Genomic DNA, 12,170 nt, shown 5'->3' with positions numbered 1-12,170 from the left:
GCAACGTTATTTTAAACCATAGAATTGGAGGGAATCACGACTTTTCTTATCTTTTTTTTTTTTTTTTTTTTTTGCTTTTGGTTTCTGGCACATGGGTGATATCTAAAACACAGAAGTTGGAATGATAGAAATTTGAAGCTCTTTCAGTTACTCCCCGGACCGCCCGTCTAGCTTTCATAGTTTCAGAATTAACGTCAGGGCTTAGGATATGGAGTTATTTTTAACCAGGATAGAAAGTGAAGAGAGAATGGCATGTTTTGAGGCAATTTTTTTCCTTTTGAAAAATTCAGTTCACAGTTTCTATTCCCAAAAGGGAATACACTAATTAGGAGGTTTAAGAAAGATCAACATCTAATGGGAGCACGTCTTTGTCCAACACGCTCCATCGGGGAAGGATCACGGCTCAGCATCCAGGCAGCAGTTTGGAAAGCCAGGAACTGGGAAAGGAGACCAGCTAGCCACACCATCTCCTGGTCATCCCTCCAGACAAAGCCCATCCTAGCAGCTCCTGGGTTCGTGTCAGAAGAGAAGTGGAAGGCCAAATACTCGTGACTCAGCAGGCGTTTCCTGAATACCTACCCTGTGCATGGCAACACACTCCAGTCTTCTTGCCTGGAGAATCCCATGGACAGAGGAGCCTGGTGGGCTATGGTTTCCATGGGGTCACAAAAAGCTGGACGTGACTGAAGCGACTTTGCACACACGCACACACACATACCTTGTGCCAGGAACCTGGCAATTCACAGATGTGCCCAGTGCAGCCAGAGTGGAGCAGACTGATGAAACTGTCAGGGCTAGACCACTCAGGGCCTTGAAGACCTTGAGAGGGTTCCGGGCATTCCTTCGCAGAGGAGTTGAAAACCACTGAGGAGTTCTAAGTCATAGATGCATGTGAAAAAGCTTATCTGACTGCTGTGTAGAAAACCTAAAGGAGCACGTTGAGAATGGATGTGGGGAGGTCAGGCAGGAGGCGGGTTCGGTGGTCCAGCCGGAGAGGATGCAGATGATGGAGATGAGGAAGCTGATGGACTCAAGCTGTTTTGGAAGTATGATTGTGGAGAATTGGCCCAAAGAAGGCAAAATTAGCTTTTAGGGCAGGAAATAGAAACCATTCTCAACATTTTCAACAGAAAGGAATTTAATTCAGGAAATTAGGTTCTTACAAAATTGCAGGAAGGGCCAAAGAAGCAGGAATTGGAAACAGAATATTCAAATTCATGAACATTGTATGTTCAAATAGAGAAGTATAGGTATTATTGTCAGGAGAGCCATTCAACACTTGGGTCTCCAAACCTTTGGTTACCGGAGGAAGTCTCTCTGCTTCTTTTCTGTCCTCTGAATCTGCCAGATTGGCAGAATATATTTCTTAATCAGAAACCTAGCTGCAAGGCTGGCCAGGCTCCACAGAATGTGAAGTAGGCCTAGTATGTGTAACTAGGCAGCACGTGGCTTGCACCCCCATACTTAGTGTCCTGGATGGGAAGGCTCATGGAAGGAAGTCAAAATGCATGCTGAGTGCCAACTGGCCTGTCCACCCATCACAGGGCATGAGGGAGGAGGAGGTCATCAAAGATGGCACCAGACCAGTGTGAAGGGTGGGCCATTAACTGCAGACAGGCTTAATGTATTTATAAGGTGACCAGGGAGGGATGTGCACTTGCCAGCTGGGTATGTTAGGTCTTAAGCTCAGGAAAGACTGAGATCTGGAAGAAGTCTGCAGAGATCCGAAAGTCAAAGCCAGGTCACCTGGTGAGAAGAGGGCTCAGGACAAAGCCCCTAGAACCCCAGCATTTGGGGTCCCACAGAGGAAGGGACCCTCTAAAGGATTGTGTGCACGTGAAGAGAGTGTGAGGTCAAAGAAACTAAGCGAGAATGTTGCAGAAAGGCGGTCTTACAACTGTGTGGGTGACTCTGAGTGCATTTTGTTAAATGAAAGAAGCCAGACCCAAAAGACTATATTCCGTGATTCCATTGATATGACATTTTAGAAAAGGCAACACATCAGAAGTTGGGACTTGGAGAGGGCTTGACTATAAAAATGCCATACAAGGGAATTTGAGGGTGATGGGACTCTTCTGTCTCAGAGACCTGAGGATGCATAGAAGTGCACATCCCAATGAATGAATTTTACTGGACGTAAGATGGATGGATGGGTAGATAGATAACACATATATTCATTCATACCTTTATATATGTGTTCATTCACACATATAGGAAGTGGTCAGTTTTATTAAATGTTTCAAGGAAGTCAAGGAAGATGAGTGATAGGTTTCCCCTGGATCCATGGACTAATGGGCTAGACCTTGGTATGGGTAGGCCCTGGGCTCTAAGTGGAATTGACCTAAGACAGGCAATATGCATTTCTCTTTTCAAGAGCATGACTTCTTTTTTTTTTAAATTTTTTATTTTATATTGGAGTGTAGTCAGTTAACAATGTGATAGTTTCAGGTACACAGTAAAGGGACTCAACCATACATATACATGTATCCCTTCTCCCTCATACTCCCTGCCCATTCAGGCTGTCCTAACCCTGAACAGAGTTCCCTGAGAGCACGACTTCTTCCCATGGCCCATGGAGCTTCCAGAAGTATGGAGTCTGCTCCTTGGTTAAAGGAGACCTCAGTTCTGAGATGTGGGTAAAATGTTTAGGTGAAAATAAGCTGGTATTGGTTGGGTTCCCAGCCTGGGTTTTTCTCTCTCCTGTGTCAAACAGTGGTTTTGCAACTGCAGGTGACTCTTGTAACTTCTCAGAGCCTCAATTTCCTCATCAACAAGACAGAAATAATGATCTTCTCAGGACTCGACATGGCAGATTAAAGAACTTTGGAGGTCAGTAACACAGCCTTCAAAATTTGACTCCAGAGAAAATCATAATTCAAAAAGACACATGTACCCAGTGCTCATTGCAGCACTTTTTACAGTAGCCAGGACATGGAAATAACCTAAATGTCCATCAACAGATGAATGGATAAAGAAATTGTGGTACATATATATGATGGAATATTCAGTTCTGTTTAGTTCAGTCGCTCAGTCATGTCCGACTCTTTGTGACCCCATGAATTGCAGCACGCCAGGCCTCCTTGTCTATCACCAACTCCTGGAGTTCACTCAGACTCGCGTCCATCGAGTCAGTGATGCCATCTAGCCATCTCATGCTCTGTCGTCCCCTTCTCCTCCTGCCCCCAATCCCTCCCAGCATCAGAGTCTTTTCCAATGAGTCAACTCTTCACATGAGGTGGCCAAAGTACTGGAGTTTCAGCTTCAGCATCATTCCCTACAAAGAAATCCCAGGGCTGATCTCCTTCAGAATGGACTGATTGGATCTCCTTGCAGTTCAAGGGACTCTCGAGAGTCTTCTCCAACACCACAGTTCAAAAGCATCAATTCTTTGGTGCTCAGCTTTCTTCACAGTCCAACTCTCACATCCATACATGACCACTGGAAAAACCATAGCCTTGACTAGACGGACCTTTGTTGGCAAAGTAATGTCTCTGCTTTTCAATATGCTATCTCAGGCATAAAAAGGAAGGAAACTGAGTCAGCTGTAGTGATGTGGATGAATCTAGAATCTATCATATATATGGATATATATATATATGCATATATATGGAATCTAGGAAAATGGTACTGATGAACCTATTTGCAGGGCAGGAGTAAAGATGCAGATGTAAAAAACAGACTTGTGGACACAGTCGGGGAAGGAGAGGGTGGGATGAACTGAGAGGGTGGCGATGTCATATGCATTACCATGTGTGAAATAGATCACTAGTGGGAAGCACAGGGAGCTCAGCCCGGTGCTCTGTGGTGACCTAGAGGGATGGGATGGGGAGGGGGGGAAGGCTCAGGAGAGAAGGGATATCGGTATACATATCAGAGAAGACATTGGCACCCCACTCCAGTACTCTTGCCTGGAAAATCCCATGGATGGAGGAGCCTGGTAGGCTGCAGTCCATGGGGTCGCTAAGAGTCGGAAATGACTGAGCAACTTCACTTTCACTCATTGGAGAAGGAAATGGCAACCCACTCCAGTGTTCTTGCCTGGAGAATCCCAGGGACGGGGGAGCCTGGTGAGCTGCTGTCTATGGGGTCGCACAGAGTCGGACACGACTTATGTGACTTAGCAATAGCTTATTCACTACATTGCACAGCAGAAACTAACACAACATTCTAAAGGAGTTATCCTCTGGTCAAAAAAAGAGAAACTTGACATGGGCATCACTCTCTCCACAGGCTTGCTACCCTTCCCACCTCCCCCAGGTCGGTAACCCCTGGCTTCCTCGTGCCTCACTATCACAGCAAGCTTTACTGTCTCTCAATCATATGTTCACTTGTCCAATTCCCACCAGCCCCTTAAGAGCCCATCCTCAAGGCTTAGCACTTAGCCTGGTGCCTAACGCATTGTCAACTTCAAGAAGCATGTATTGACTTGTACTCGTTCAGGATCAGGGTGTTTGCCATCCTGCTAACCAGTCACTTTCTGAGTAGCTTTGGCTTTCTCCAGAAGTCCATCGCCCTCCAAGGAGAGGAGCTGCCAGGCCTGAGGATGCTCGTAGATGCATCAGGACCTCATCCGCCTGCTCCCAGAGAGTCCAATACCTGCTGTGTGGGGGCTCAGTAAATACTTGTTAAACAAATTCATACATTTTGCAGCTAGCAGCAATGTCAGCTAAAGTATAGAGCTTTGAAAGGGCAACATGAATTCAGGGTTTCTGAAATATAATGGCATCACCCATCTAACTGTGTGTGTCAACAAAAAAGGTCAGCTGTGCCCTAGAGGTCTGATTTATGTTGGAGAACTTGGTAGCTTTTGTTGGGGAGGGGCTGGCAGATGTCCCCTGGGGCCTTATGGTTTTCCCTCCAATGTTTGCAGGCATGCTAAGTTGCTTCAGTCATGTCCAATTCTTTGTGACCCTGTGAACTGTAGCCCGCCAGGCTCCTCTATCCATGGGATTCTCCAGACAAGAATACTGGAGTGGGTTGCCAGGCCCTCCTCCAGGGGATCTTCCTGACCCAGGGATCGAACCCAAGCCTCCTATGTCTCCTGCACTGGCAGGTGGGTTCTTTACCACTAGTGCCACCTGGGAAGCCTGGGTAAAGCTCTAGTGTTTAGGAAGGCAACTGACAGGAAAGACCTCTTGCCCTAATCCCCCCCACCCCCTGCACACAGTGGAGGGGGTGTCCAAAACCAAGAGTGATGGAGAAACCAATTATGGGCACTGAGGTCCACAGGAAAGAATTCTAAGAGAGGGGTTGGGAGTGGCTGCTGGGTCGCTGGCAGCTCCTCCACCCCCACCCCACAGTGTGGACGGTGCTGGAATCATCTTTGGTGTTCTGAGCTCCACTCCACCTGCAGACACATCTCTTCCCCCTCCCCACACCCACCACCCCCAGATTTCTGCGGCTTAAAGGCTTAGGCATGACCTCAAAAGCCTCTTGTGTGCGCCCTGTTGATTCCTCCCTTCTCCCTGGTGGGTATTTGATCAGGTAGGGCAGGCGCAGCCCCCTCTCAGACATGCAGGCGTCCTGCCCTTGAACGTGGCCAGGGGCTCGTGATCCCAGCAAGCCCGAGAGAGGAGAAGAAGGTTTTCTCAGGAAGCTGGGATTAAACTGCACCTGCATTCAGAGCCTAATGTGGCCAGTCTAATCATGCTCACCCTTTGCCCCACTAAGCTGGCTTTGTCTTCCCTTTGATTTTCACAAGCTGAGGCTCTTCCTCTGGATCAGCGGGGACCGACCTGGTGTGGAGGGAGGAGTCTGTCCATCAGTGATCCTCAGAGTGATGGCAGCCTAGCTGGGCTAAGTGCCGTGCATACGTTATCTGTATCACTTAATCTTTACTGCAGCCTGGCAGGCAGGGTCTGTAGCATCCCCACTTAGAGATGAGGTCACAGCCAGGAGGTGTTCAACAACTCCCCAAGGTCATACAGGTAACAAAGGACAGAGGCACTCCCTGAAACCTGCAAGTTATCTGCTTCTGGAGACAAAGCCCTGAGCAGCTGCATAGGCTGCCTGCAGTTGGAAATTGTTGCTGTTGATGACAAAGGGGGGAGGGATGGAGTTCCTGTTATTAATACATTGGCTCTGTGGCCTCTACACTTCCCCCCTCCCTCATATGCCAGTTTCTAGAGGATTTGATTCTTGAATTGGGGAGTGGACGGGTCCCAGTTACCAGCTGCCAACTGGGGAGGGCAAGGTAACCATTTCTCTGCTTGTAGCCTTTGATATCCATGCCAGGGCATGCCGCACACAGTAACAATGACTATTTCACCCCCTCGTGTGGTAGCAGATTGCCACAGAAGAAACAGAAAGGACAGAGAGGTTAAATGACTTGCCCAGGGTTCCACAAGCTGATGGGTAGTTGAATCAGGACCCAAGTGAAGTCTCCATGTCCTGTACTGCGTGATTTCCATCCGTGTTAGAGGGTCTCCACGCTAAGTCCTGGTTTATTATGTGGTCCCTGAACAGATCATTTCCCTGCTGAGTCTTATTTGGAAAACAGGGACATTTGTGGCTGTGGCGCCTGCCTCGTGGTCTCGGGGTGCGTCCAGAAGAGTTGGGTAGGTACAGAGGGCGGTGGGTCATGAGCAGCTGGTGGCTCCGCCAGTTACTCTGTCTCTGCCAGCAGAACTCAGACCATGATGGCGTTCGCTCCCCTCCACAGCCCTCCAGCATATGCACGGGGTCACAGAGCGGGGTGCTGTGGCTGAACCAGTAAAAGCCATTTCTCACTGAGGACAAGGTCATTTATAACCCACATCCCCCTCCCCGCTGGAGCCCAGACGATATGTCCTTATAACAGAAAGGCAGCCTTACTTGTTTCTAATTCTCAAAGAGTACCCAGGATTGGATAAATCACCAGCTCACAAATCATTGGTTTGGAGAATCAAAAACTGACTCAAATTTTCACAGCAGAAATGTCTGTTTGATCTGCCCTTATATCCCAGACAGTTCCATTTCTCCTGGAAACATGATCCTGGACGCAAGAATGCCAAGTTATTCCCTCTATAATTCTCCATCTCTGAGCCGACCCTTGAAGCAGACTTCCTGCCCTTGAACCGACAGCAGCAATTCTATTTAAAAAGTTTGATTACAGGGGAAAAAAGTGAAAGAATCTCTATTTCATTAAATGCTGCTTGTTTTAAAGTGGGAACATTTTCTGAATATCTGGGGGAGCTAATAATGTTTTCTAGGTTTTATTGGGAGACTTGTCTTAAAAAGCAGAATTTTTTTTTTCTGTTTTAAAGGAAAACCCATCACTTTTAGAGCCAAATTATATTCACAGAGGAGGGACTTTTATAGTAAGCATTTGGGGCTTCCTAGGTGGCTCAGTGGGTAAAGAATCTGCCTGCAATGCAGGAGACACGGGTTCGATCCCTGGGTTGGGAAGGTCCCCTGGAGAAGGAAATGGCAACCCACTCTAATATTCTTGCCTGGAGAATTCCATGGACAGAGGAACCTGGTGGGCTACAGTACATGGGGTCGCAAAGAGTTGGACACGAGTGAGCAACTGAGCATGCACTTATAAGCATTTATTGAGTGTCCACTCTGAACCAGAAGAGGTATCATTCTAGGTATTTAAGAGTTTTGCAAGAGTAATGAAAGCATTCTAACAGGATGAGATGATGTACATTGTCATTTTTGTTAATATGTGAAAGTCGGTCAGTTGTGTCTGACTCTTTGTGACCCCATGGATTACACAGTCCATGGAATTCTCCAAGCCAGAATACTGGAATGGGTAGCCTATCCCTTCTCCAGTGGATCTTCCCAACCCAGGAATTGAACCGGGGTCTCCTGCATTACAGGTAAATTCTTTACCAACTGAGCTTTGAGGGAAGCCCTTTATGTTAATATAGGGTTGGCCAAAAAGTTCATTTGGGTTTTTCCAGAAACTCAAACATACCAGAAACATGGTATGGAAACACCTGAATGAACTTTTTGGCCAACCAAATATTTTAGCATTGTTTTTTCGATTGACTGTTAAGGTCTATTGAGAACCTACTGTGTGCCAGGACAGTGTGGATCAATGCCTTCCAGAAGCTTCCAGTACAGCTGAATCGATGAGGACCAGTGATGAGGATATGGGGATGTGGCAGTGTCTGATGGAGAACCTGCAGAAATGACATTGATAGGATACTTACCTGTTGGTCACCCATTGGGGGCGGTTGTTTTTCAGTCACTAAGTCATATCCAGCTTTTTGTGATCCCACAGACTGAAGCATGCCAGGCTTCCCTGTCCTTCACTATCTCCCAGAGTTTGCTCAAACTCATGTCCATTGAGTCGGTGATGCCATCTAACTATCTCTTTCCCTGCTGCCCCCTTCTCCTCCTGCCTTCAATCTTTCCCAGCATCAGGATCTTTTCCAACGAGTCAACTCTTTGCATCAGGTGGCCAATGTATTGGAACTTTAGCTTCATGATCAGTGCTTCCAATGAATATTCAGGGTTGATTTCCTTTAGGATTGACTGGATGATGAGAAACAGTTATTCCTCCGTTACAGGTGAACATTTTGAGGCCAAGAAGCAGATGAGTTGTTCAGACTACTTGGGCATGTCAGGAATGGAACCTGCATCCTGAGTGTTTGATTCCCAAAGCAGAGGGCTCTCTGTCTCACGGGGCTCCCCCCACAGTCCAGAATCCGTGAGACCAGAGGATATGCTGGTACCCACCCCACAGGGGCATTCTTGGGGCCAAGGAAAGGTGCATGACATGGTGCTCAGTGACCTGAGATGCTGCCTATACCGGTGGAAGCGTACCTGCCGTTGGGGTGCTGAGAGGTCAGGAGACAAGGGTGCTCCTAGCCCCGCCGCCTCCTTGTTCCAGCTTGGCCCCAGCTCCCCTTCCAGGGCTTACCTGGAGCCTCGCCTCCCATGGACCATTTCCCCTGCTCTGTGTGGTTCTGCTGAATGCGTGCTCAGCAAGGGACAGATTTTCTTGGTGCCCACAGTGCCATCCCCATCCCTGACAATGTCCCTTGACCTCTCTGGAATCTCCACTTCCCCACCTGGAGTGACAGATGCATTGTGGGTGGGAGGAGAAGGTGGGAGAAGAGGCTGACGGCTCCAGACCGGAAGGTCTTTGCGAAGAGGCCACCTGTCCCTGAGCTCGGAAGCGACTCTGGCCTCTTCTCCTCGTGGAGCTGCTTCTCAGCTCTGACTTGACAGTGGTGAGGGAAAAGATTCCAGAATCCTGGGATGCGGGTGCTGGTTTGAAGCTCACCATGAGCTTGAAACACTTTAAGGCACGTTATTAAAGTTAATCTCACCATTTTACCAGTGAAGAAACTGAGGCACAAGGAAGTTAAGGGACGTGTCCGTGTTGACCCAGCCTGTAAATATTAGATCTAAGAACTGAACTTGGCCATGGGAACTCAGAGCCCGCTCAGAGCATGACAACTGTCTCCAGCCTCAGCAAGACTGTTGGTGGGGATTGTGTTTGTAACAGATCTGAGTGTGCATTGAAGCCAGTTGGAAAGCTCTCTGCTAGGAACGTGATCAGAATCCTTTGACAGAATGAGGAACCATCCTCTGATTTTCCTCTTTGGCATCTTTCGATTTTTTTATGCTTTTTGGGGAACAACTTTGTGCCAAGTCTCTTCAGTTGTGTCCAACTCTTTCTGATCCCATGGACTGTAACCTGCCAGGCTCTTCCATCTGTGGGATTCTCCAGGCGAGAATATTGAAATAGGTTGCCATTTCCTCCAGGGGATCTTCCAGACCCAGGGATTGAACCCGAGTTTCTTCCTGTCTTCTGAATTGGCAGGTGGGTTCTTTACCACTAATGCCACCTGGGGTCACAACTTTATTGAGATATAATTCACGTACTATAGAGGTCATCTGTTTAAAACACAGAATTCAGTGGCTCTTCATATTTAGAATTGTGTGAGCATCGCTGCAAACATCACCCCAGAAAGAAATGCAGTACCTCTTAGCTGTCATCCCCCAAACACCATACCTTTCAGCCTTGGGCAACCATTAATATATCTCCATCTTTATGGACTGGCCTCTTCTAGACATTTCAAATTAATGGAATCATACAATAAGTAGTCTTATGACTGACTGCCTACAATTCTTTCACTTAGCAAAATGTTTTCAGGCATCCTCCATGTTGTAACATGTATCAGTACTTCTTTTTATCACCAAATAATATTCCATTTGTGTGGATGTATCACGCTTTATCCTCTCATCAGTTGGTAGATGTTTGGGTTGTTTCTGCATTTTGGTTATTATGAATACCACTGTGAACATTCATGTACAGGTTTTGTGTGAATGTATATTTTCCATTTCTCCTGGGAAGATAGTTGGGAGTAAAATTTCTGGGTCAAACTCTCTGTTTAATCTTTTGAGGAACTGCTAGACTGTTTTCCAAAGTGACTGCACTGTTTTGCATTCCTACTAGTAATGTATGAGAGTTCCAGCCTCCTTGCTAACACTTGTTTTTATCTGTCTTTTTGTTTATAACCATCCTAGTGGTTGTGATGTGTTTCATGCTCTTTTTTTAATTGCAAGGGATATACAAGCCATGGTCAACTCTAAGGTATAGAATATCTGGATAATCTATATCCAGCAATGTTTTCCTAAGAGCTCAGATCTGCCACAGACAGGAGAAATAGCCAGTCTCTCCCCAGGTCCAACACCAGGGGCCTCCACAGTTCCATGGCCAAACCCTAGGGACACTCCTTGATAACTAACACCTTACCCTGTTCTCTTGTCTTCCAGCGATTCACGAGTTCCCCACAGACCTGTTCTCCAACAATGAGCGACAGCACGGGGCCGTCCTGCTGCATATTCTTGGTGTAAGTGGCCCTCTTGGGGTGGGACATCCCTCAATTTCCGGCAGGCAAAGCCTGTCTGCAGAGCACAATGTGTAAGAGATCTCACCATGTTCTTATAAGAGCCCTCTGAGAACAGGTCCTGGACATGTTTTAACTGCAAAGAAATGAAGTCTTAAGGATGTGAAGTGACTTGCTCAGTGTCACACAGTGAATGGCCCCAGAGCCAGGACAAAGATTCACGTCTTCTTGTGCCTCCTTTTCTGCTTCTTATAAAACGGGAGTGATGGCATCTCTCTTCCCCAGAGGTGGAAATACAAGTGAACATGGGTCACATCCTTCAGACATAGCAGGGAATGGGATAATGCTCTCCAGTACCCTCACGTTTTACCGTCCTGACATAACTGCGGTTTGAGACTTTGGTGCCCTTCTTCTCAAACTTCTTCGGTATTAAATGAGCCTGGTGAGCAGCGGCAGAGTTTGAGTAGCAGTTCAAAAAGGCATAGTGGGCTCAAACCTAAATGATATGTAATAGTTGCTCTTCTCTGCATGCGAACTACAGCCCACAGCCATTGCCTGTAGTTATAAATGAAGTTTTATTGGAACAGAGCCATTCTCATTCATTTGTATATCATCTATGGCTGCTTTTCTGCTTCACTGGCCGACCTGAGTAGTTGTGACAAAGACTCTGGGATCCACAAAGCCAAAAAAGATTTTCTGTCTGTCTCTCTATAGAAAAAGTTTGCAAGCCTCGTTGTCTGATGCAGGGAAATGAAAGCGCTCAGGGTTTAATTTTCTACTTTGGATCAACCACAGCAAATGTTCCTCCTGATGTGGTTCCCTGGCTGCTCAGCACCATCTGCTTCTATATTTAAACCCAACCAAGTATTCTTTGCAAGAGATAATTAAGCAAGGGAAAGCTGGGGTTCTCACATAGATAGTAGCCACCTGAGAATAAGGGGTGAGTGAAGTTTTAATTAACGGGATAAACCATTAATGAAAATGAAGATTGTAGGCAAATTTCAAGCGACAGTCTTGTGTATTATTTCTCAAATGGAGTTATTATCTTTCTAGTTTCTCTGGCTTTCCCCTGCCCTCCCTGTTCACTGAGGGGATGTGGATTTGACCAGTTAGTCCCACAATCTGTCCCTCTGCCTCGCCAATGTCTTGTCAAAGCCTTTTTCCTGAACTTGAGAGGTCCTCGGGAATTTTGCAGGAACCCTTTTAGAGCAAGCACTACCCAGCTACATCTGGAGAACAAATCCAGCCCACTTCCTGTTTTTATAAATAAATTTTATTGGTAGGCAACCACCCTCATGCCGGGGTCCAGCCCGGGTGGATCCAGGGAATTCGAAGCAGGGATGGAGTCGGTGAGGAGATATTTATTTATTTAGAGATATA

At 46.8% G+C, this 12,170-nt stretch overlaps 1 protein-coding gene across 2 annotated transcripts in view; it reads left to right on the top strand.

Annotated features, from left to right (window-relative positions):
• Positions 1 to 12,170, top strand: part of SLC24A4 (solute carrier family 24 member 4) — a 182,071-nt gene that overhangs the window by 111,961 nt on the left and 57,940 nt on the right. For both annotated transcript variants that reach the window (XM_040256615.1, XM_040256614.1), the window contains exon 3: positions 10,717 to 10,793. In XM_040256615.1, coding sequence (XP_040112549.1) covers positions 10,717 to 10,793 — 77 coding nt within the window. The remainder of the gene's footprint in view (positions 1 to 10,716; positions 10,794 to 12,170) is intronic.

The sequence above is a fragment of the Oryx dammah genome, unplaced genomic scaffold, assembly GCF_014754425.2.
Source record: "Oryx dammah isolate SB20612 unplaced genomic scaffold, SCBI_Odam_1.1 HiC_scaffold_16, whole genome shotgun sequence".
In the NCBI taxonomy this organism is placed as follows: Eukaryota; Metazoa; Chordata; class Mammalia; order Artiodactyla; family Bovidae; genus Oryx; species Oryx dammah.
The sequence above is the reverse complement of the archived record's forward strand: the minus strand, read 5'-3'. Positions and strand labels throughout refer to the sequence as shown.